The sequence below is a fragment of the Furipterus horrens genome, unplaced genomic scaffold (assembly GCF_987537825.1).
Source record: "Furipterus horrens unplaced genomic scaffold, mFurHor1.1.pri manual_scaffold_6, whole genome shotgun sequence".
Classification (NCBI taxonomy): Eukaryota; Metazoa; Chordata; class Mammalia; order Chiroptera; family Furipteridae; genus Furipterus; species Furipterus horrens.
The window spans coordinates 22,572,922-22,599,565 of record NW_028327176.1 but is presented as its reverse complement, the minus strand read 5'-3'; the positions used below and the strand labels follow the sequence as shown (position 1 = coordinate 22,599,565).

At 38.2% G+C, this 26,644-nt stretch overlaps 1 protein-coding gene across 1 annotated transcript in view; it reads left to right on the top strand.

Annotated features, from left to right (window-relative positions):
• The window catches only part of EIF2AK2 (eukaryotic translation initiation factor 2 alpha kinase 2), a 31,830-nt gene extending 10,709 nt beyond the window's left edge, over positions 1-21,121 (top strand). Inside the window, exons 7-17 of the mRNA XM_090281161.1 lie at positions 11-84; positions 243-336; positions 2,150-2,184; positions 2,701-2,763; positions 4,336-4,458; positions 7,808-7,930; positions 9,305-9,491; positions 12,630-12,758; positions 17,662-17,763; positions 19,060-19,113; positions 19,192-21,121. Coding sequence (XP_090137287.1) covers positions 11-84; positions 243-336; positions 2,150-2,184; positions 2,701-2,763; positions 4,336-4,458; positions 7,808-7,930; positions 9,305-9,491; positions 12,630-12,758; positions 17,662-17,763; positions 19,060-19,113; positions 19,192-19,314 — 1,107 coding nt within the window. The 3' untranslated portion in view covers positions 19,315-21,121. The remainder of the gene's footprint in view (positions 1-10; positions 85-242; positions 337-2,149; positions 2,185-2,700; positions 2,764-4,335; positions 4,459-7,807; positions 7,931-9,304; positions 9,492-12,629; positions 12,759-17,661; positions 17,764-19,059; positions 19,114-19,191) is intronic.
• Positions 21,122-26,644: the final 5,523 nt, after the last annotated feature.

Genomic DNA, 26,644 nt, shown 5'->3' with positions numbered 1-26,644 from the left:
TTTCTTTCAGAAAGATGATTCGGTTCTCCTTGGCTCTTCCCCAGCTGAGTCTAGTGACTACGAAAGCAACTCTTCAGTGACATTGTAAGTGTGTACAGCAACTGTGATACTTAAGAAATTCAAAGTTCTGCCCGAAGGGGCAAATTTTTATGAAAATGTTTACAGTTTAAGAAGAATTTAGGGAAATTACTTATTAACAAAAATAGAATTCATAAACTGATAGCTATTCCCTTTTCTTCTAGTGGTGCTGACTCACCATCTGAAAATGGCTTTTCAGAAAGTGCATCAGAAAAAAGTGATAGCGGTGATGGTTTTACCAAAACACCTTCATCTGGGGTATAGTATTTGTCTCTAAGCTTCCTAGTTAATCTTATTCCACTTTGTGCTTCTGCATTTAAAAAACTACCTTCAGTACCCAACCGTGATTTTTTTATTTTTATCTCCTGCGCTCTCACTAAATAATAATATTTGGCAGCCTTTGACTCACTCGTTTCTTTATTAAACCCCATTACTCACATGCACAATTCTCTCTCTTGTCACTCCCATTTTTCTCTCCCTATAAACATTCATATTTTCATATAGCCCTGTGATCTTGCTTCTTATCTTCTACCAATTGGACAGTACTTAAAAGATTCACTAATATAGCTCTGCTTCTGTTCTTAAAAAACCAGAACTAACCTTAAATAAAAACTAAACTTAAAAGTCAGATAATTTTTGCAATGATAATTAGTGTTACAAAAGTATCCTGCTTATAAAGAACTGCAAATCAATAAGAAAACGACAGGCAACTCAGTAGAAAAATGTACAAATGATCCATACCTACAGTTCAGAGAAGAGATACCAACACTGGCAAGAAACATATGGAAAGATGCTTTAGTTCATAGTAATCAGGAAAATGCAAATCAAAACAACAGATACCATTTTAAACCCATCAGATTGGCAAAATTTGAGTCTGGCAATAATAAGTGTTGTCACAGCTATGGTCCAGTTATAACTATTATATACTGCTGGTGGAAGTATAAATCAGCACAACCATTTTGGAGAACAATTTGGCAACATGTAGTCAAGTTGAGAGCATGCATGCTTTAATGCCAAGGAGTTCCCTTCCTGAAGCTGTCTCCTAGAGAAACACTTTCATGTGTTCATGGAAAAACAGATATAAGAATGTTCTTTGCATCTCTGGGCAGGTGTGGCTCAGTTGGTTGGAACACCATCCTGTAGACTGAAGGGTTGCAGGTTCAATTCCCAGTCAGGACACATACTGAGGTTGTGGGTTCAGTCCTCATTTGGGGCATGTATGAGAAGGCAGCCAGTCAATGTTTCTTCCTCTCTCTCTGAAAGCAATGAAAAAAAATGTCTTTGGGTGAGGATTTAAAAAAACGTTTTTTGCAACATTGTTTGTAATAGGCAGAAATTAGAAAAAATATTGCTCATTAACAGGATGGCTAAATTACTCTGTAGTGTAGTCATCATGCAATACTGAGGCTGGCAGGTGATATAAGCACAAGAAATCTTAGTCTGATGCTCCCCACTCTGTATTACTATTTTTAAATCGGCAACAACAAAAAAAAATCCACAAAATATCAGAATAAAGGTGAATATGAATGAAAAATAGCTATGTGACATTAATTTTTGAGATATATATTGAAGACTCCCCTTTTATACTAAATATTGAAATTACTAATTTGTGCTAAAAACGAAAATGTCAGCATTGTAGTTTTTAAGTGGTGATCAGATCAGAAACCCTTGGGAAACTGTTTTAAACTCTGGGCTCCATCTGTGCATTTATTAGTGCTGTGAATGATTGGAGGCACACCTTCCTTCTGAGCCGTGGTGTCCAGAGGATCGGCAGGGAAGCCATATTCTCTACCTAGAGAATCAGTGCTTCTTCAGAGCGTGCCCTACAATTGCCTTTTTGTTCTTCCAGCCATGTCTGTCTGACTGCTATCACGGAAGAGAACATTGATTTAACCAAGTAAACTGGGAAGCAGGGTTTTATAAGAGTACAAAAATTGATGAGGCTGTTAATCTTATGGACAAAGAAATGCAGTCACATAACCAGTTAGAAGTACAGGAGGAAGGATAGCAAGAAAATGCAGTAGAATTGATTTAATCATCTGAAATGATTTTCCATTTCCTTTTGTTATAGAGTATATTCAGAAATAGTCTGAGAAAAGTGAAAAGGTAAGTATGATTATGCATTGAATGTAGTTTGAAATGAAGTTCTCCTTCAGATTTAGTTTGTCAATCTTATTTTTGAAGTCTTCAGTATATGTAGAGTATTGTATACCCTTATTTGAGTAGAGTTTTAAAAGTAGCAAATGAAAGTAGAGAGCATGGTTAAGGATCACAAAACATTTGAAATGTACAAACACGTAATTTTAAATGTCTAGAGAAATCTTTGTATGCACACACTACACTGTAGACATAAAGGCCTATGGGGATGTTGCTAGAGTAATTGATCATGGACCTTATTTTAGAAGTGGGCTTGGAGAGGTGTTTTCAAGAGAAGTGCATTATTCTGCAGATAAGCAGGCAGGGTATAAATGGTATAACAACTGGGTAAGAAATAAAAAGGCCAAATGTTATCAAATGTGTACTCATAATATAAAACCCTAGTGCATGGTATAAATCCACTCTAAACAAGTTACATTTGATTTCACTTTTATTTGAGTTTTACATTCTTTTCTTTATTTTTAGAAATTTGGCACCTAAATTTGACTCTCCCTGCGTAGTAGAAAATGATCTCACTGTGAATGAAAGGTAAGAGGGAACTGTAAACTAGAATTTGCTCAAAGATATGTTTGTTTATTTAACAAAAGTTTTATAAGGGACTGTAATACATCAGACAGGCTGCATTATATTTCCACCTGAACAGTTAAATTATTTTAGCACAGTTGGGCCCACAAAAGATTGCTGTCTTTTGGAGAAGTCAAGTTCAGACAAATCTAAATGGACTGTGGTAATGTAGATTTATGTAGCGCTTATGTGGATTTCTCTGACATCAATCTGTTTTTCAGTTTCCAAATTTCACTTTGACGAAGGGTTCCTCTTGTGGTAGATGATGTGTTGAATTTAAATAAGATATCTAAAACAAAGGAGGCCTATTCGTAACAAGGGGACATTGAAAATAAGTTTTAAAAAATAATAGAGAGCCCTGGCTGGTGTGACTGGGCTGGTTGTAGTGTCCTGTGCACTGAAAGATTGCAGGTTCGATTCCTCATCCGGGCACATACCTAGGTTGCAGGTTCGGTCCCTGATTGGGAGGCAAGCAATTGATGTTTCTCTGTCGCGTGAGAGTGTTTCTCTCTCTTTCTCTTTCTTCCTCTTTCTCTAAAAAATCAGTAAAAATAAAAAACAAAGAATCAACAGATATTGCATCACTACCTGTTATATAGCTGGCACTATGCTGGGCATTGACATTGAATCTATAGTAAGAACAAGGAGAACTGCTCCTGCCCTTATAGAGTTTTGTGGGGATGAAAATTACATGGAAAAGTCTATAATTACAAAAGGTGAGGCAGCATGGAGAGGTGGGAGGCTCTGGGGCTCTGCAAAAGCAGAGCCTATGGGAAGGTGAAGGTGGGACAGGTGATGTGAGTGTTCAGGGAGCAGAGAGAAGGTTGTGTGCTTTGGAGTACAGTGAACATGGGCACTGTGCTAGGGGACAAATCACAAGCTCCCTTAGAGGCCATTTAAGGGCTTTCCCTTTCTGCTGATTGCAGAGCTAGGCTATTGGCAGTTAAGCAATAGAGAGACACGGTCAGACTAAGTTTTTATCCCACCAGTTGCTGTGAGGATCATGGATTGAAATGGAGAAGGAGAGGAAGTGGAGTGTCCAGTTAGCAAGGTCCTGCAAAGCCTGATGGTAGATTGGACTGGTGTGAAGGTGTCAGAGATGGGGAAAGTGGGCGGTTAACGGCCATATGTTTTAGAAGTAGAACTGGCAGGGCTTTGTGATGGAAGGTGCGGCCTACAAGCATAAGCAGGCCCAGAGCACCTGCTCGTTTCTCTTATAACAGCATGGTGGTAGCTGTGCAACACAATATGGTGCTTCTTCATAAAGTTTTATACTTGTGATAAGCTTCTTCCTCGTGGCTGTTGTACAGCCAGTGGTTGATTACGGCTCCCAGGGGTGATCTGCTACTTTGGGAGGAGGTGGGGAAGAGCTCTCTTTTGTGATTCAAGAGTTTCTGTGAAGTGGGCCCTTTTTATTCAGAAGGGGAGAGTAATGTTTGTTACACAGTATTTCACCAGTGACCTTAAGGGAAAGTGGAAGGGATGAGGGCCAGCTAGCATTGAACCTCAGAGTAATAGTGGCATTTATCTTTTAAGGTTTAAGGAGGATTTTTCCGATATAACACAAGTTGGCTCAGGCGGATTTGGCTGTGTTTTCAAAGCCAAACACAGACTTGATGGGAAGACTTATGTTATTAAACGTGTTGAATATTATAAAGAGTAAGTAGTAAATGTTTTATTTCATTTTATTTTTTGAATGAGAAGCTATGTTGAATTGCATTTTTTTTAATGTATCTCTCTTCTTCATTAGTGTATTATTTGCTTTTTTCCTGTCCTCCTTAAAAATATTATTCTACCATCAGGACCTTGGCTTACTGTGAAAGGATCTTACTTGGCTGTGGTTATTTCAATTAAACAACGAATATACCACTGTTCATTCTTTTAAGGCTGTCTTGATGAAAACTGAAGTTATATACTTTAAAATATTTTTTTATTTTTATTGTTTATGCCGTTACAGTTGTTCTCGCTTTTTCTCCCTTTCCCCACCTCCACCCAGACCTTCCCCCACCCTCCACTCCCCAAGCCAGTCTCCATATTGCTGTCCATGTCCATGGGTTTTGCATATATGTTCTTTGGTTAATCCCTTCCCCATCTTCTATCCTGTCACCCCCTCCTTTCTGGCAGCTGTCAGTGTTTTTTATGTATCTAAGCTTCTATTACTTTCTTTTTTTCATTAGTTTATTGTGTTTATTAGATTCCACATATAAGTGAGGTCATGGTGTATTTTTTCTTCACTGACTGGCTTAATTGACTTAGCATAGTTTTCTCCAGGTCCATCCATGCTGTTGCAACATGTAAGAGGGTCTTCTTTTTCACTGCTGCATAATATTCCATTGTGTAAATTGTACCACTGCTTTTTTATCCACTCATCTGCTGATGGGCACTTAGGGTCTCCTTATAGCAGAGTTATATACTAAATATAACTTTAGTTATTTACTAAAGTTATAGAATTACTTAGTTCAAGGTGACCTTTGAGATTTCTAGTCTCATCTCCTTATTTTACAGATAAGGAGGCTGAGATCCAAAGATGTGAACTGATTTTTCAAAGATAAAAATAGTTGGTAATTGTTCTGGTTGTCTATTATTGCATACTTCACGATTCCAAAAGTAGATGGCTTAGAAACAACAAGTTAGTATTATCTCTCATGGTCCTGTGTATTGACTGTGTTCATCCAGGCCATTTTCTCTCAGGGCCTGTCAATTGCGGTGAGGAGTCTTCGAAAGGCTTAGCTGGGCTGGACATCCAAGATGGCTGGCTGTATCACGTGGCTAGCAGCTGATGCTGACTGTGGGCTGGAAGTTCAGCTGGAACTATTAACCAGGGTATCTCCATGTGGCCTCTTTATGTGGGCTTCTTACAGCTTAATGGCTGGTTTCCAAGAAGAGCAAGTCATCCTAAGAGGGAGCCGCAAAGGCTACTTTCAGCCTAGTGTTGGAGGTTCCACATTATACTGGTTCAACAAAATCACTAAGGCCACCTCAGATTCAAGGGAAGGGCAAATAGACTGTACCTTTTAATCTGAGGAGCAGGTGCATGTACAGGACAGTCCCTACCATGGGAATCAGGTGGATATTTAGAACTCATCCTCTAGAATGTCAGTCCACTGTGTTCCCACTATAACACACTGCTTTCCAAGTTTGTTTTTTATTATCTGTACCCTTCCCACACTTCACCATTAGTGGGTAGCAGAACTTCTTTAGGAAGGCAGACTCATAGGAAAGAGGTCTCAGATTACATTATCAGTTCATGAGCCTTAGTTGCAGTTTCTGGCAGTTGTTACTATGTGTAACTTGGCCAGACTGATTCTTCACGGACTAGAGAAGGAGGTGGGAAAGGGATATGGCTAAGGAGCATGAGCTGATCAAAGAAGCGGGCCAAGAGTCCCAAGTGCTCTTCATCCCAGTCAAACAAACCTACTTCCTTGGCAGTTGAAATACCTTCATACTTTCTTGGCATCAAAACTAGACTTTTTCCTTCTTCACTGTTTTGCTCAACAGGAATGAAATACTGTTTTTCCATTCAGTGCATTTTTTTTAGTGGAAATACTTAATAATGATCATGGTGCAGTTTTAGGGGACATTTGTATTAGCTTCATCAATTGATAGGACACAGTTAAAATATATTTGGAAATATATCTAGAGCCATAACAATGTTTATATGCTTTGACCCATGGATTTCCTGCCTGGGAACCTATTCCAAGGATATTACCTAAATTTTGGAAAAAACTATACCAGAGGATATAAATCACAGTGTCATTTATAACTGTAAAAAGTTAGAAAAAACTAAATGTCCTGCAATAAAGAAATGATTAAGTCTGTTTTGCTTTTTTCCCTGATCAATGGTTATTTTACAGTCATTAAAAAGAGAGTTATATGCCGAAAATATTTATACATAAAATGATACAATGCTGGAAGTAGCTTTAGAGTTATCCAGGGGAAGATGAGGAAGTAGGTAAGAGCAGAGATGAGAGTAACAGCTGTTTCATCTGGGTGATGGCTAGGTAGGGCTGTTACACTATTTGCTCCACTTTTTTATACTTTTGAAATACTACATTAAAAAGTTTATACAGTGTCGGCCTGCGAACCAAGTGTCACTGGTTCGATTCCCAGTCAGGGCACATGACTAGGTTGCACGTCAGGTCCCCAGTGCACACACCACACAGTGATGTTTCTCTCCCCCTCTTTCTCCTTTCCCATCTCTCTAAAAATAAATAAATAAACAAACAAATAAATTAAAAAAAAAACTTTTTACATGCTGGTTAAGTAGATTGTAGAACAATAAAAAGGAAAATTGTAAAGGTAACATGAAAAATGGAATAAAAATTATATACTACAATTACAAATATATAAAATATACATGAAGAAAAACAATGAGAAATACCCCCAAAATAATAACAATGTGTTAGAATCATCAATTTTTTTCTTTCTTTTTACAAATTGTGTGTCATATAAAGAATTTTTCAAGTTAAAAACTGAAATTGTACATCTGCTTATCCTTTCTCATCCTTGAAATCTCAAATTTATTTAACCCATTTAACATAGAATTGTCTTAATTCTTGACTACTAATCCCTACGTCCAGCAAAGTTTCCATTTCTCTGTCTAGACCCTCTCCTTGTGTATCTTTGCCACACACTGAAAATTCCAAATCAGGTTCCTTACACTGCCTAGGCTACCTACCCTTGCTGCCCAAATGGGATTTGTTTATGAAATCCAAAGTTTAAACAAAACTTAATGTGTGAATTAACTGTATCATTGGCATTTCAAAGGCTGCTGCAAAGGACTTTTAAATTGCTTGATGCTTGGGATGACTTAAGTCACTGTTTTTTCTTTTATGTTGAGAGAGAAAACAACTATTTTTTTCTGTGTGCTCACTTTTTTCCTTTTCAGTGCCTCTGGCTTTCATTTTAAAACTCAAGGGGTGGGAACCATGATGACTGTTCAATAAAGGAGGTGTTTTATTATTATCAGGCTGCATACTGACCCTTCATATTCCCTGTTTCTTTCAAGAAATAAAGAAAAGGTAGAGCGTGAAGTAGTAGTTTTGGCAAAGCTTGATCATCGAAATATTGTTCGCTACTATAATTGTTGGGATGGAAAGGATTATGCTCCTGCGGAAAGCAACAATAAAAGGTAACTACAAAAGAAATTCTCATAGTCCTGACAGGATGGAGGAAACTCCCATTGATTATGTGTGGGCCACCAGATAAGGCCACTAATTAATACATATAATAATCACAACTACAAGCACTGTTTGAGACTGTTATGTCTCCATTCTGCAAGGTAAGGAGACAATTAATGATATTTTCCTTCCTCCTTCCCTTACTCCAAACTGGTTCCAAACAATTTTTCCTGTCCTCAGCTGTTTTTGGAATCTCAGCTGCAGCTTTCTTGATTATATTCTTTCACAGACAGGCTTACCTACATGCCCTGACTTCAGTCTAGTCTGTAAATGAAATCTTGAGACAGCAGTTTGAACATGTTATAGATGCTGCAACTGGAGGGTCCCTCCTCAGCTGCCACTTTTCTCTCCCTCTCTCAGGCCTCCAATTGGTAGGATGCAGGCAAGGGGTCTCTTTCAAATGCAATGACACCGTTTATGGTGGGGTGGGGTAGTGAAAATAATTTTAAGACCGTGAGCTTTAATGGGAGTGCCTCACCTTGCATCACTCGTATCTTGTCTCAGGTAAGCCTCTGCCAAGGGCTGGAGCATTCTAAGGAGCTGGCATCTCCCTTTGAAAGTCACCCCATGCTTCTTGGAGATGGTCCTCTCACTACAATCTTGAGACCATTGTGGGCCTGCTCATTTATTTTCTCCTCACACCAGCCCAGTCTCCACCCTTTGGATTGAGAACTTTATCATCAGTTTCAGAAGTTCTTCAGCTTTCAGCCCATTCTTGGTTACCTCTTTCTGTTTCCTAGCCAATATGTGTTCAAAGAATATATATTAATATTGAGACCAACTTAGTTCAGAAAAAAAATATGGTTAGCACAATCAGTCCTCCTGGAGGACTATCTCATAGCAATTTATTGGCATTGCTCTAAGAGGACCTATCCTTTGCAGTTTTTTAGGTTTGTTTTTCCTCTGCCTCTCTCCTATTAAACTATTATCCCATGACAGCAAGGATAGTGCTAACTTATTTTCTCATCTTTAGGTGCCTGTTCTATGCATTTCACAAAATAGATGCTCAGTAAATTGATGAGTTGGTTTTCTGCAGTCCTATTGCATTAATGCTCCTGTTCCTATCTTTTAGAAAGGTGATCAAGGACCTTCAGCATTAAAGAATGGACAGGCTTATACTTCATAAATTAGCTAAACAAATAAAGCTCTGGACATTGGGAATTTATGATCTAAATAAAAATGGTTTATTATATTTTGATTCAAATCTATTTATTTAGAGTTCTGCTTTGCGACATGTTTGTGCTTCTTAAGAAAAGGTATAATTTAAAAAAAGAAATTATTTTTTAATAAATTTATTTTTATTCCTACTCCTCTGTGAATTTTAGGCCCAGACCATTGACTGAGTGCCTTTTCATCCAAATGGAATTCTGTGATAAAGGAACATTGGAACAATGGATTAACCAGAGAAGAGAAAAGGATCCAGACAAACAATTGTCTTTGGAATTATTTGAGCAAATAGTAGAAGGAGTGAATTATATACATTCAAAAGGATTAATTCATAGAGATCTTAAGGTAAGTGGAAAGTGGGCTTTGTTAGGAATCGATCAATATAATTTAATATTTTAAAAACCTACCTTCTCCAGTTTTAGAATTATTTGACAGTCAAGAAGAAATAATATCTCTGATCCTCTAAAGTTAGAATGGTTCTAGACCTTGTTCCACATGTCATTCCTTAGAGCACCCAGAAGATCTCTAGGGCTAGTAAACTTGTCAAGACGCTGAGCTCTATGGACAGGAGCGCATTCACTTCTGGTGCTAGCTGGCTGGTAGTCATATTCCAGTTGTAAACCCTAATAGCATTGGTATGCTGCACCTTTCTGAGCAAATGATTACTGTGGCTGGCACAGCCGGCTGGCTGCTCTGTCCCTGCTTCTGCTGCTGCTCCGGCTTGTCTGAGGGAACATAGGTTCTCCTGCTGTCTCAGCCGTTATTCTTGGGGGCAGTCACACCTATCAATACGAGGTCTGGAATCTATAATTTTTTTGGTATTTGGACACCTCTGCCTTATGATTGGAAAATTGCAATTTCCCAACCTTGGAACATGTAACAAACCTTTGTATTTTCATTTTCTTCTGTCTGCCTAGCATCCTACATGGTCTAGATGAGCAATTTTCCCATTTTTCCGTCTCATTAGGACAAAAAATGAGAGACGGAACAGCTTTTTAGTCTCTCTTCATACTCTGTGTCCTATGATTTGCCTGCTCTCCTCACAAACTAGCCATGCTGAATCCTGTCACTGAACTGGCGCTCCTGTTCTCGCATGGAACACTCTTCTGCCTGTCCCCTGTGTCCCAGTTCCTTTATGTAGCCTTTCCAGATCACTCTGGGTCAGGCAGAAGCACCTCGTTTATGTGAATCTTGGCTATCTGCTTATCCCTCCTGTCCAAAACACCCAGGAATGAGGACTGAAGCAAAAGTTTCCTTGAGTAAAATAAGCACTTAAGCAGATAGTTGTTTGTTGGTCCTTCATAGGAACACGTGGCCCTTAAACGATACTGCATTCTTGTTCTGCCCAGGGAGCTGAATGTCTGATGCCTTCATGTGTGAGTCCACCTGGTTCCAATATCTCTCTAACAATATCTGAAGGTGTTCTTTGAAGCTAGAACACAATAAAGGCTATGTTCAAAAAGATACATTTGGAAAGGCTATGCCTTCACTTTAGAATAAATCATACATAGAGTTAAGTGAAGAATTAAGCACAGTTATTTATATAGTAGAATTTTAAGAAAATACAGAAGTTTGGGTATTATCTCCCACACCCTCCTCAGGATGAGCTAGCGCAATTCTCCCTGGTGCCGACTGGAGTCTCCTCCTGCACCTCCTGTATCCCGCACACCCGTGCCCCGCGTCAGGGACTGATCTTCCCTTGTGTGTGTTTGCAGAGACTGTTTGCTCTCCATCTGCAGCTGCTCAGAGGTCGGGCTTTAATACTACTGAGCCTTCTTTCATCTTCTCCAGCCGTTCTAGCTTCACCGCTGCAGTGCCTGCTGTCTCGCGTCTGAGATAAGGGTGTAAACGAAGGCGTGCGCTTTTTTTTTGGTGATGCCTCGCCAAATACCAGCTGCAGGTGGCTTTATCAGAGAGTGGTCTTGACCCAGTAAAGCCCGTGTTATGTGATGTTTACCAGTGTTTACCACTTTTTGTCAGAATCTTAAGAGCTAGACCAGAGGCACTGGGGGAGGGACAGAGACATTTCTGGAGTGAGGGCTTACAGTGCTTGGAAGTCCAGTCCTCCGAGGCCCAGGCTCTTTGGTCATTCCCAGCCTGAGCATCAGCCCTTATTCCTGTGCCTCCTATATAAAATAGGTACCCTCTTTTAATGCTCTGCAACCCGACATTTTGGTGAACCATACCGTAACTGATGACACAAAATGTAGCATTATTTTTCTTTTTAATGAACAGTAGATAAGCAATCTGATATTTTTACTACACAGTCCCCTCCAGCTTATATGTTTGCACAGCATCATAAATGTAACCTCTTGTTTCTCAGGGTCAGGCCATAGCCTTGTGTGGGACTGGAAGTTGCACTTGGAAACTCAACACATCCTGCGTGTTTTCTTTCCACAGCCTGTACACACATCTACAGCTTTCCATCTGTATTCCTGGTTCCAGTCTTAGTGTTCATTGTTCCAATCCAACTGCTAATTTCTGTGTGGGCCTTTGCAGGGTGGCTTCTTGGAAACTCCTCTTTCAGCCATCCTGGGCTGATGTCTCTTCCCTCTCAGTTCCCTTCCTAGGCCCTCTTATAGGTGTTGGTGCGTGAAGTTTGCGTGCGAATGTACAGCCCAACATTGTATTGCAAGTCTAGCCTTTTAAACAATGACGAATATTAATTTCCTCCCCAACAGCCATCTGTTTTCACGGTCTTTAGAATATCGGTCAATGCCTTCTACAAATTTGTGGAATAGGGTGACCAGCTCTCATTCTGTTCTTCTTTTTATCTTTTTCAATCTGCTCAAGAATTGCATGGAAAAAATACTTCAGTGCTAGTTATCGGTTTCCAGTTAACCTCGTATGCCTTCACAGATAGAAGGGGTATAAGACACCAGGAGAAACTGACATCAAGGAAGCTCCCACAAGTAATTTTGCACAAGATAGCCCATAGTATAAGTGGGAAGAGACCCATTCGGAGAATCTCAAAATTGGACGAGATCTTAAGGGCTTCTATTTCAATCTGCATGGAATCCTGGACTCATATTTGGAACATTTCTACCAAGAGGATGTCCAGTTCTGTCTTGAATACTTGCTGGGATAGGGAACTCTTGCCTGCCCATTTTTTGAACCACACCATTAGTATTTTTAGGTTACACTACAACAAATCTTTTGGTCGTTTCCACCCTCTAGTCCTGGATTTATCCTTCCCTGACCATGCAGAGTGAATCCACCTTCCACTCAACAGCTCTTCAAATATTTGAAGGCAGCTATGCCTTAGGCCAACTCTGCTGACAAAGAAGCCCGTACTTCCTCCACTGGCATTTTAAAGGCCTGTGATATTAAATTTCCTATTTTGGGCTATGTGTGTAAGGGTAAATGTCTTATACTGCACTAAGTAAATACAAAAATAGCCATTGCTAAAGATGACTTGGATATGTGATATCAGCCTGTCAAATTGGTACTTATAATGAAACACTGTTTTTTCTTTTTCTGTAGCCAAGTAACATATTTTTAGTAGGTAAAAAACAAATAAAGATTGGAGACTTTGGACTCGTAACATTCCAGGAATATGGTGAAAAGCGGACACGTGATAAGGGAACTCCACAGTACATGAGCCCAGAACAGGTAAGGTCGCTTTCCTTACCATCTCTATATTTTTTTACTTCTTTCATTTTTTAAAAGTTATAAAAATAACAGACATCTCTTATAAAATTAAAACACTACAGAAGTATATAGATAAAAATAGAAAATTCCCCTTAACCTTTCTTTTATTGTACCTTTACTCTGCTAACTGTAGTTTGTTGTTTATCCTTTAAGATCATTTTCTGTGAGTTATAAAAATATACAAACACAAATATATATTTACAAAGAATTTTTACTGGAATACTATACGTGTCATAATTTTTCCACATCGGTACAAATAGATCTGACACATGCTTTTTAATAAATGTATTGTATGCTCTGTATCATAATTTAACTATTTCCTTATTTAGGTTGTTTCCAAGTTTTTACATTTATAGATATGTTATATGTTTTCCTCCTTTGAATCTAAGAACAAATATTTCTAAGATAATCTATGACAGATTCCTTGAAGTGAAATTATTGAATAGAATGACAAGTGCATTTCTAATTTGATGAACACTGCGAAATTGTCATTTTATAAAAGCGATTCTCCTATGCTATCCTGCCTAAGTGCAGAAAAATGCCGCTTCCTTTGCAACTCTCTCAATCAGATTAGGGGACTGTCAGCCTACAGTTTTGGCCAGCGGGATGCATGAGGATTATCTTGCTTTCTTAGTTTGCATTTTCCAGATTTTTAGTAAAGTAGGCCATCTTTGCATGTATTGCCTTATAATTTTCTTGCAAATTCTCTATTCATCTTTTTTCATTTTTCTTAATTATCTTTTTCTAATTTATTTATAAGGAATCTTTGTGCATTTTAGAAATTGATTCTATATCTATGAACTGTCTTACTGAATTTTTCTCCTTGATTGTTACTCATTATTTATTTGTTTATAATGTAGTATAAAAGCTTTTAAGTTTATATTTATCAACATTTTCTTTATGGCTGCCGGATTTCTCAATTTTTATTTTGGAAGTCATTTCTACCACAAGATTATAAAAATATTTTGTGTTTTTGCTAATACTTTAGTCTGACTTGAACTAATTTTTGCCTACATATGAGGAAGGGCTATAACTTGATTTTCCCCATGTGGATATCTGGTTGTCCCATCACTATGTGTTACATAGTTCATGGTTTAAAATATTATTTTAAGGACAATTCATAGAGATGATAAATAGAACAGAGGTTACCAGCGCCTGAGGTAGGGAGGAATGGGAAGTTATAATATTTTTAAATGAATACAGTGTCTGTTTGGGATGATGAAAAACTTTTAGGAATGATGGTTACACAACATTGTGAGGATACTTAATGCCACTGACCTGTACAAATAAAAATACTTAAAATGGTAAATGTTAAGCTATATATGTTTTAGCACAATAACAATGCTATTTCATCATGCATGAGATTCCCACACACTCACAAATTTGTTTCTGTCCAGTTGATCTATTTTTTCTTTAATATCATATTATTTTAATTATAATGGCATTAAAATAGTATAAAATAGGTTTTAGTGTAGAAGTGGGATCTCCCACATTATTCTGCAATTTAAAAAGTGCTCTTAGTGTTCACATTCACTATTCCAAATAAGCTATCGAATCAGCTTGTCTTGTCTCATAACTGGTATTGAGGTTTCGATAGCAATCGCATTAAATTTAAGGGTTTAGTTGATGAAGATTGACATCTTTTTATATTTGAAACTTCTTCAGAAAGTTGGTATATTCCTCCATCAGGCTATGCCATGGTAAGAAATGACCCTGATTTCCTGGTGGTGCACACAACACCAGAGGTTTACTTCTTACTCATGTGATGTGTCTGCTGTAGCCTGGCTGAAGTTTTGCCCCAAGTGTCTCCTTCATTCCAGAACGCAGACTGAAGGAAGACCCCTAACCAAGTGTTGCTTTCCTCACTGCAAGAAATAATATCATAAACTTGTAATGTCTTTTTAGGTTCTGCTCAGCAGTGGCATTCATCACTAAATATCATTCCCCAGAGCCAAGTGTATGGCCCAGCTCAAGGCCAAGAGGGCAGGGAAGTGTTATGCTCTCACTAGGAGGCCAGTGCACAGTTGGGAGCTGTAATACAATCTACTTCAAGGCTATTTTTATATTTTTCAGTGAAATTCTAAAATATATTTTTATGAAAATAGCTCATATTTTAAAGCTTTTCCCTGAGTATGTATGGTGTTCTGCCGCATCTAATTGATGATTAATGAGGCTATTGATTTTTTAAGTATATTTATTTATTTATCATATGGTGAAACACATATGATATAAAATTGACCATCTTCACCATTTTTAAGTGTACTGTTCAGGGGAGTAAGTACATGCATGTTGTTGTGCTGCCATTACCACCATCCATCCATCCACAGAACTCTTCATCTTGCAAAACCTGAACTCTGGGACCCATTGAACAGCTCCTCATTCCCTTCTCCCTCCAGCTTCTGGCAACTGCCACTCTATTTTCTTTTTCTTTTCCTTTTAAAAAATAGTTTATTTTTTTATTTTTAGAGAGAAGGGAAGGGAGGGAGAGAGAGAGGGAGAGAAACATCTATGTGTGGTTGCCTCTTGTGCAACCCCAACTGGGGACCTGGCCCGCAACCCAGGCATGTGCCCTGACTGGGAATTGAACCTGCGACCCTTTGGTCACAGACTGGCGCTCAGTCCACTGAGCTAGACCAGCCGGGGCACCACTCTATTTTCTGTCTCTATGAATCTGACTGCTCTAAGTACCTAATAAATGCAATCATAGAGTATTTTTCCTTTTGTGACTGGCTTATTTCACTTCACGTAATGTCCTCAGGATTCATCCATATGTGGTAGCACATGTCCGAATTTCCTTTCTTTTAAAGGCTGAGTAATATTCCAGTGTATGAATGAACTAATTTTGTTTATCCATCCATGGATGGATAATTGAGTTGCTTTTACCTTTTGGCTACTGCAAAAAAAATGCTTCTGTGAGCATGGTTGTACAGTATTGATTTGTGCATGTTTGGCTTATATATAGACTCATTAATTGTTTTTGGTTTTGGTTGATTTCTTATTTTCTCTTTTCATCTTTGGGGTTGTTCATCCAAATTTTCTCTTTGATAATTGTTACTGAAAATATATCTTTCAAAGATACCTTTATTGTGTCATCTCAAAATAAATATACTGAGTTATCTGATGGTTTGAGAGTCTAGAATGGAGAAGGAGCACATCTCTTCCCCCTGGGGACCATTTAGCATAAAAACATCATTTAAATTTTTTTTGTGGAGTGTGAAAGTAGAGGACAGTAAGAGGCTAATTGGCTCTCTTTTAACTCCCACTTCATTAAATATCTCCTGCATCCTGTGTTGTCACCCTCAAAATATTTTTTAAAAGTCATTCATCATTGTGCTTTCTGTTTTCTTCGTGATTTTTTAATTTGAAAGCATTTTATTGAGAAATAATTTACATAGCATAAAATGCACAGAGCTTAAATATATATTTTTTAGTTTTGACAAAAGCATATACCTGTGAAGCCCATAAGCTTATGAAGATGTAGAATATTTTCCATACCCAAGAAAATTTCTTCAGGCTCCTTACAGTCAATCCTTCCTCTCCACCTCCCCCGTGCTGTGGTTTCTGTCACCATAGATTTGTTTTCCCTGTTCTTGAGCTTCATATGAATGGAATCATTCAGTATGTGTTCTTTGGTATATGATTATTTCACTCGAAGTAAGGTCTGTTGGAGAACCTCTAACTGTTGCTTGTACTAGCAGGCTATCACCTTTTATTGCTGCATGCTATTCCATACCTCTGAGGCATGCTTCAGAGATATTGCGGGTTTGGTTCCAACTATTTCAATCAAGCAAGTATCACAATAAAGCAAGTCACATGAATTTTTTGTTTCCCAGTGCTCATAAAACTTGTTTACACTATACTGCATTTCGTCTATACAGTGTGCAATGGCATTAGGTCCAGAAAACAGTGTACTACCTTAAATAAAGAATACTTTCTTGCTAAAATTGCTAACCATCATTTGAGCCTTCGGTGAATTGTAGTCTTTTTGCTGGTGGAGGGTCTTGCCTTGGTGTCGATGGCTTCTGACTGACCATTGCTGTGATTGTTGAAGTTTGGGGTGGCCGTGGCAGTTTCTTAAAATAAGACAATGAAGTTGGCTACATTGATTGACTTTTCCTTTCACGAATGATTTCTCTGTACCATGTGATGCTGTTTCATAGCATTTTTACCGAGAGTAAAATTTCTCTCAAAATTGGAGTCAATTCTCTCAAACCCTGCCACTGCTTTATCTATTAAGTTTATGTAATATTCTAATACTTGGTGAGGCATTAATAGGTGAGAGATAAGAAAAGAAGCTAGAAGACAGCATTCTCTAAACAAATTTAAATTTAGTAGCCTTTTGGGAAAACAATATTATTTGCTGCCCCACATCACAATAAAGTGTTTCAGACTGGATTTCTGATCTAATGTTTTTAAATGCAATAAAATGCAGTACAATAAAGCCAGGTATGACTGTATACCATAATTTGTTTATTCATTCTTCTGTTGATGGGTAATTGGATTGCTTCCAGTTATGGAATATTATGAATAAATCTTCTATGAACATTTGCATGCAAGTCACTAAGTAAAAACTATTTTAACTGTTTCAGCTGCCACATCTCATTTAAACCCACAAACTCTGAGGTTGAAACTACTGTTATCCTATTTTATGGTTGAGATTATTCCCATGTTGATGGTTAATTTACACAGGTGATTCAGCTATTTAGTGACAGATTTGAACTTGGGCAGTCAGACTCCACAGATCTTGCTAACAAACATACACTGTTATAAAAGATACTTTGGTCAAATAACTTTTTTGGCTTCAGAAGGCACGGGTGTTTATGTCCGAGGAATAACAAATGTAAATATATTTTTGTCTTTTTAGATCTCTTCAGAAGCATATGGAAATGAAGTAGACATCTTTGCTTTAGGGCTGATTCTTGCAGAGCTTCTTTACATATCTCGCACTTGTTTAGAAACATATAAGGTAAGTAATCTCACAGAAGGAATTCAGCAACAAGAATTATTGGCCATCATCTTCAAAGTGCTGCTGCAGACAGTTACGGCCCTGGTATAAGGATGGGGTTAAACATATTAGTGTTGACTGCAAATGAAATACGACTTTTATCTCTTTCATGTTTGGGCAACCGAAACTTTTTGTTAGAAGTTCTGGTCAAGATGGTGGAGTAGGTAAATGCTATGCTCACCTCCTCCCACCTCTGCATCAGTATTACACCTAAATTATAGAACATCCGCCCTTGAGAACCACCTGAGGACTAGCTGAATGAACCATTCTAACTAAGGATATAAGGGAAAAGCCATGATGAGACTGAATTGCAACTGTAACTGAAAAATTAAAACAAAGAAACAAACAACCAAAAAGCCTTTTTTGTTAAAGACTAAAAACTGGTTTTTTTTTTAATAAAAGGTGCGTGCATCTCATAAAACCAAAGCTGTTTATTCCTATTTGAATCAGTCAGTAAAATTTTGATTGCCTGCTTGGCATAAGACCCTGTGATGAGTGCTGCAAGAATTATAAAAATGAATAAGCCTTGTTCTCAAGGAGCTTATATTCTAGAAGAGAAGGTGCTATAAGAGAATGCTATAAATGTTTTGGGAGGAGCCATGAAGTCTTAGGGAAGCATATAGGAGGAGACTTTTCTAGCTGTAGGGATTTAGGGCCCGTGGAGGCGTTAAAGCTGGGCTCTGAAGGATTGGTTGGCTTCTAATAGTCCCAAGTAGAAAGAAGGTGATTCCGGCATGGGGACAGGAATGTGCGGGGTGTGTTTGGGGATATTAAGCAGGCTTTGATAGTTTTATTGGAATATATAAGTTACAGCGAAGTGGTTGTTGATGAGGTTGGAAGACATGTTGGGGCTAAATGAGGGCAGAAATGTGGACTTTGTTGTGAAAGCAGCGGGGAGCCACCACATGCATTAGGCGACTGGGGATCCGAGTCTGAAACTCAGTAAAGGGGACTCACTTGGAGTCAACAGCCTTCTCTGTAAAATGGGTAATGCAAATACCTATTGTACAGGATTCCAAAAGGAACGGAGATAAGGCATATCATGCCCTTGACACTTCAACGTGCTGTAATGCTCAAGATCTTATTGGATGGGAGGGGTGGGGAGGGGAGTCCTGCTTGCTTCTTGGCTAACGAGACTTTCCAAAGATCTGAAAATATCCTGGATTTAGGCTCTCCCCAGCCTGTAGTGTTGTCTGTGCTTGTTTTTCCTCCCAAGTGAGTAATTTCCTAATCAATAAATATATGTTTTGTTTTCAGATTTTTGTAGACCTGAGGCGTGGCTGTGTCCCAGATATGTTTGATGACAAAGAAGTAAGCGCTTGAAAGTGATCAAAGCTTTTTTTATTTCAATGTTTTATTCCTTCACAATAACTATCTCTATTATTACAGAAAAGTCTTCTGCAGAAATTACTCTCAATGGAACCCAAGAAACGACCTGACACATCTGAAATACGGAAGACTTTGGAGGAGTGGAAGAATATCCCAGAGAGAAGGATGCGAAAGACATGTTAGTGCAGAAGGATGCAAAAGACATGTTAGTGCCTTTCTAAAAACATATCTTGCTTCTGATGTTTGATTTTCCTGTAACTGTCTGCAGTCTGCTAGGGATTATTTTGATTTTTACCTTAATTTTTAACTATGTTTGCAGAAAGGCTTGCACTTTTTAACTTCAAAAATGTTTTTACATTTGACATTTTCCCCAGCTCATCTCCTTATTATGCAGGTGGGAAAAAAAATCCCTCAGTTTTTAATATCATCAATGAATCAGTCAGTTCGTAAATCTGTATTAAATGTCTACTGTTCCTAGGCCAAAAACAATAAGATCTTTCCATCTCTTAGATAGCTAACAGGACAATGGGAGAAAAATGGTAACCATAAAAAGATAAGTTATACCCAGTCGCTTTGGAAAACAATTTGGTATCCTATAATAAAGGTAAATGTATATATACCAGAAAGCCATCAATTCCATTTCTACATACATGCCTACAATAATGTTCTAGAATTTCTGTTTGTAGAAGTCAAAGGAACAGGAAACAGCCCTACTGTCCATCAAGAGAAAATGGATACATACATTGTATTACAGTATTCCCTCACTTATAGCGGGTATTACATTCTAGACACCCCCCGCAAAGTAGGAACCTTACATTTATTCTACACTCTTAAACCTATGTAACTTTAACATACGTATACAGTACAGAAAAATTGCGTGATATAGGGAAAAATCTGCGATAAATAATTAAATATAATAATTTTAAAAATCCCGCGATACTGTGAGGCCGCGATAAGTGAACCGTGATATAAAGAGGGACTACTGTATATTCACATTGGAATACTGTATAGCAGCAAAAATGAATGAATTACAGATAAATGTAATAACGTGATGCAACTCTAAGGAACAATGTTAAGCAATGAATCAAGTTACAGAAAATATATACAGAATTATTCCATTTATATAAAGTTCCAGAACATGCTATATGAAATCATTTTGTTTAGGAATTCAAACAAATGTGGTAAAACAATAAAGGGAAGGAAATGTTCAGAAATATTTAATTCCAATAGTGGTTGTGTCTGAGGAGGGATGGGAGTGGGGAAGTGGATTTCAAAGGTACAGCTAACTTTTATCTCTTAAACTGAAGGTTGAGTCCACTAGTGTTTACTACAGAGTACTTTTTTTAATCTTAAATACATTTTGTATCTATTCTAACAAACAATTTAAATAGATGATAACTGTGCTATAAGGCAATAGCTAAGCATAGAAAATAGTCAGTCTGGAGGGGTGAGATCACTTTTTACTGAAGTATATGGCACAGGGCTTACAAGTGACATCCCAACAAGGGATTTAGGTGAGTAGAGAGGAGACCAACTGGGCAGTCTGTGCAAGGGACATGGCATATTAGATGTAGAATAATCATTAATTTTATTAGGTGTGATAATGATATTGTGGCCATGCAGGACAATGTCTAATTTCTGGGCAATGCATGCAGAAGTATCTAGGGGTGATGTGGCATAACGTTTGCAACTTTCAAATGTTCAGCAAAAATTAATGTGTATATGAAGAGAGAGAGAGAGAAAGCAAATGTGTCAAAATGTTGACAATTGAACAATTGGTAGATCTAGGTGGAAGTTTGAGAGGTGTTTCTTGTCATATTCTTTGAACTTTTCTATATGTTTGAAACTTTTCTGGGAAGAGAGAATTCTTTTTTTTAAACTACCATCTGGATATAATGGATAAGGCTACCCTCAACAGAAGGTAGCCTTATTTTTACCTTCTCATTTTAATATTTATACTCTTATGAAATAAATATAGCATCTTTTGGAAGCTCGTATTTATTTTTTTGTATATATTTTCTCAGCCTCAATATTATAATGAATAAAAAGTATCCTCTTAATCTGAGGAAGAGAGGGGCAAAGGCCAGGGACCTTATTTGCAAATTAAAATGTGTGTACACATACAGAGATTTTGAAGGATATTTCTATATCCATATATGATATGTTTATATGTTATATTTACCCTTTTTGAAAATTTCTTCTGCTCAAGTATTTTAAAGCGAATTTAGGCATTACATCATTTCATTTGTAAATACTTAAAAATGATCTTTATGTCTAACAGATGAGATGTTTTTAATATTAACAAAACCACAATATCATTGTCACTCAACAAAATTAAGATGTTTTAAATTATATGATAATTCAACTTGCATTCAGTTTTTCTATCTCAAAAATCTCTATATGGGTTGTTTCAATGAGGATCTCTTTATAACATTTACCCTTCTTTTTCATTTCTTTCCTATTGCCATTTATTTGAGGAAGAAACTGGAATATATATCATGTAGAATTTACTCTATTTAGGATTTGGCTGATGGTATCCCATGATGTCTAGTAGATCTAGAAACTTGATTTGATCCCGGTTTGAAACTTTTACCTCCAAGAATACTCCCAGGTGGTATTTTACACTTTCTTCAGCATCACTCGGGAGGAACCTGTTGTCTTTTTGTTCCACTTTGGGTGATGTTCAGGTTGATTGGTGCATTGTGGTGGTGTCATTGATTTTAAGACTTCCTATCAATCTTTCACCTAATGGTTTTAGCAGCCCTTGGTAAATGTCTGGACCCATTATTTCATTAGGGGTTACAAAATAGTGATTTTAGCATTCTATCAGTCCTCTTGCACTTAACACCTCTGATTCTTCTATAAAGAAGAACTTTGTCTAAGCCAAATGGGAAAGATGGGATAAATATCTAACTTACTAATTTTAGAATGAGTCAGTGCCCTAGCAACCTCCAATGGTGACAAATAAGATTTTTGTTTCTTTTGAACTGGGGTGTGACCCCTGGTGCTTTGAAAGTGTGTTTAGAATGGGTTGGAGCAAGAATAAACTATATTTCAAAAGTCAGAGACATCCAAGAAGCTAAGAGGGCCTGACTAATAGGGGACAGAATCAAAAGGCCTTGGCAACTAATTGGATGTGAGGAGTTATGAAGAGGTAAGCATCAGAGATTACCTGCAGGTTTGTTTGAAGGTGAGTGGCAGGAATATGATGCTTTTAAAGGAATTAGAAGTTTCCCCCAAATTAACTCCCCCTAACAGCCACACGTATTTGAGAGATGTTTTTGTCACACTTTTACCTATTACACAGATTTTAAAAGCTTTTTGTTTTTTTAAAGAGAGGGGGAGGGAGAGAGAGGGCAACATCAATGTGTGAAAGACTGATTGGTTGTCTCTTGCACACCCTCAACTAGGGACCTGGCCTGCAACCCAGGCATGTGCTCTGACCACAAATCACACTGGTGACCTTTTGGTTCATGGGCTTAACCCACTATTCCACAGTTTTAATGAGTTAGAACTTAAGCCAGTAGTGGGGCCACCTTACATCTGAACATGGTGTGGTGGAGCACATTTGGGAGGTCAAAGTATTGGATATCATTTGGAGATACCGAGTTTGGGTGCTGCCAGAATGTTAAGGTGAAGATGTGGAGTATACCATAGGAAACAGGACAGAAGCTCGGGAGACCGGATAGATCGGAATCATACACGGAAGCACTTCACTTTGAATCCGAGGGAGATATTCTGGAGGAAAGAGGGCGAGGAACAAAAAGCGTAGCAGGCAGATGTCTCTGTTTAGATACTTACTCTTCACATCAAATGTCAGTCCTATCCTTAAGGTCTGTGATTCTTTATATGTGGTTACGGCCCATCCCAATCCTGCAGTTCCTCAGAACGGTCTCAGATGAAGGCCAATAGTTGATAGCTGTTCAGTGGCCCCACTATTGGCTAAAACTTTAACTAAAACTGTGGAACAGGTAAAACTGTAAGGCAAACAAAATTGTTCTCAAGTCCTGGCTGGGTGGCTTAGTTGACTGGAGCATCGTCCTGTCCACCAAGAGGTTGAGGGTTTGATTCCTGGTCAAGGCACATACCTAGGCTATGAGTTTGATCCCCAGTCAGGGGTGCCTATGGGAGGCAACCTATTGATTTTTCTCTCCCACATCAATATCCACTCCCCCACCCCTCTTTCTCTCTCTCTAAAGTCAATGGACATATCCTTGAGTAAGGATTTTAAAAAAATCACTCTCAAATATTTGTGGCTCTTTTGAAGTTAATTTAATTGGGTCCTGTATTAGTTTCCTATGGCTGCTGTAATAAAATACACTTGGTGGCTTAAAACAAAATACACTTATTCTCTTACAGTTCTGCAGGCCAGAAGTCTGAAATGAGTTTCTCTGGGCTAAAGTCAAGGTGTTGGCAGGGCATGCTCCTCTGGGGGCTCCCATTCCATGACACACATTCATTGTCACCTGAAGAAGCCCCAGCCACCCTAGTTGGCTCTGGGTTGTCTGAATAGGCTCCTGTTCTCAATGGCTCTCTGCTGTGGTTTCTACCTGAAAGTCCCTTCAACTATTTCTAAATGGCAACTTCATTGAGATGTAATACACATACCCTATAATTCACCCATTTAAAGAATACAGTTCAGTGGTGTTTCATATATTTAGAATTGTGCAACCCATGGGCACAATCATTTTTAAAACATTTTTTGTCAGCCCCAAAGAAACCCCATGTCCATTAGCAGTCATTCCTCATCTTCCCCCAGTTCTAGACAATCACTAATCTACCTTCTATCTCTGTAATAAATTTCCACATTCTGGACATTTCATTTAAATGGAATCATACAATATTCGGTCCTGTTCACTTGGTGTCATGTTTTTAAGGTTCATCCAGGTTATAGCATGGATCAGTACTTCATTCCTTTTCATTGAATATATCATTTTATTTATTCTCTAGTTGATGGACATTTGGGCTGTTTCCACTTTCCTGCTGTTATGGACAAGACTACTGTGAATGTACAGGCTCAGGTTTTACATGGACATGTTTCCACTTATCTTGGTCATACACCTAAGAGTGCCAGTGCTGGGTCACATTGTAACTTCTTCTTCATTGTTTTGCTTATCAAAGTTATGTTCAGAACCCAAATTCAGTGCTACTTGCATCGTGTTTCACCCTCTCTCACTTGGAATGGAACTTCTCTTTAGTGCTCCCACTGTTTAGTACCTCAGTGTTGTGCTTACCACTTTGCCTCAGAGCGCAACCATTCCTGCATATTGTGAATTTCTGGGAAACAGGGACAGGCACTCTTATTTTTGTATACCCAAGGCCTTGAGTATACTGCCCTGCATAAAGCAGGAACTCAGTGTTAAGTGCTTTTGAATTGGTGGGGAATAAGTGTTAATTTCACATACTTGAACTTAAATGTATCTAAAACTAAATAATGTTCACATTAAAATGTCAACAATTTAATGTTTGGCAAATAATGGTTAAATGTCTGTCATGCAAATCAATTGGCCACATTGAAGTCTATTTTGAATTTTTGAAGCTCCAGTATTTGGGTGAAAAAAGTGAAGGGGCTGAGCAAAAGAAAAAAACAACACAACCTTATAGACACAGACAACAGTACGGTGATTAGCAGAGGGAAAGGGTAGGTGGGGGGGGGGGTTGAAGGTATGGGGGCTAAATGTGATGGAAGGAGACTTGACTCGGGGTGGTGAACACAATACAGTATACAGATGATGTATTATGGAATTGTATACTTGAAACCTATACGATCTTATTAACCAATGCCACAATAAATTTAGTAAAAAAAGAAAAAAATAAATAAAATTAGGAAAATGAAACATTTTACAAATTGTAGATAGGAAAATTAACAGCACAATTTAAACAAAGTAAATGACAATGTATTGTTTCAAATTTCACATAAAAGTTCTAAAGATAACTTAAAAATTTTCTCAATGTTTTGCTTCTGTTGGTTTTCACTATTGTCTAGTTATGAACTCATAAAAGGCCTGTATGAATATTTTATTTTTATTTTTTTGGTTTTTCAATTACAGTTGTCCCCTTTCCCCCCAATTTCTCTCCCCCACCCAACCCACCCCCTCTCCCGCAATCATATCCCTCCCCGTTGTCCATGTCCATGAGTCACTTATACGGGTTCTTTGACTAAACCCTTCCCTTACTTATCCCCCTTCTCTCCCTCTCCCCTCCCCCCTAAATATTTTTACTCACATTGAAAGCCTTTACTCTTAACCATTGACTGACAGATAAGAATGGCAGGATACCTGCCACTCTCCAAGGCAGGTCCTAGGTCTGGAAATGGCAGACCACAACTGTGGTGGAGTCATGGGTTATTCCCATTCTCATAATAGTTGTTCATGAACATAGTCAAAATAGCCTAGGCCACCGGGCAGGTGATGGGTTGTCACCAGTCAGTAAGGGGAGAAAAGGAAGCCAGCTCCTGATTTCATTTCATGTGGAACAGTCCACATGGCTTTGGGACTGACTAAATATTGGTATGTTGGCTGAGATGACAGGAAAGGATCCGTGATTACGAGGGGAAGATGTACTCCTTTGTTCTAGCTATTATTTTATTTTTAGGTGAAACAAGTATTAAACAGTATTATTCAACTATGTAAACTCCAATATTTTATGTATGTACTTATATTTATAAAATTGATTCATGTTCTGGGTGAAGAACTGAGGTCCAGAAGTTAACCAGGTTAGTGGTTCTCAACTCTGCTGCATCTTAGAATCAAGGGTAGTGATGCTAAGGCCACAGTGACCAATTATGTCAGAATCTCTGGGGGGTGGACCCTTGTATTATTTTTTAAAGCTCCTCAAGTTCAACTTGTGGACAAGTGAACTAGGTCATATAAGGTCAAAGGCTAAAACACTGTGTGCTGTTGGTTAACTTGTGCCAGTGCAGCTTAGCTTTTGCTATGTTCTCGTGTGTGCTGTTTCTAATACAAGGAAGAAGAGGTGATCTCTTGCTCAGTGCTGCTGAAAGGTGAGTTGTAAAACTGTACAGGCAAGATCACAACTCTATCCCAGAAACAGTAGTGTTCTGTATTTACCCTATAGCATTAGTTCTCACCCACAGGTGCTTATCACTTCTTAGAACTTTAAAATAAATACAGATATCCAAGAAATATCCTGGATTAGCTGAATCAAAATCACTAGGGGAAGCACCTCAGCTTGTGAAGTTTGAAAAAAAGTTGATGAGTTTGATGTCCAACCTTGATGGAGCTCTCTAGCGGTGTGCCAGTCTGTCCTTGGCTGGGTTTGGTGAAATTATAGGAAAGCAGATTTCAGCTTAAGACTGAAAAATAACTTTAAAAACTGCTTAGAGCTATCCAGCAATGGAATGAATGGTCTGTTTTAAGGCAGTGAGCTCTGAGAAGTGCGGGCACAAGCTCTGTGAACCCTCCTTCATTCCCTCTCAACAGAGGGGTGTCTTATCTGGTGAGTGATTTTGGGAGAAGGAACTTAGCATGTGTCGCCCAGTCCCTGGTGGGTT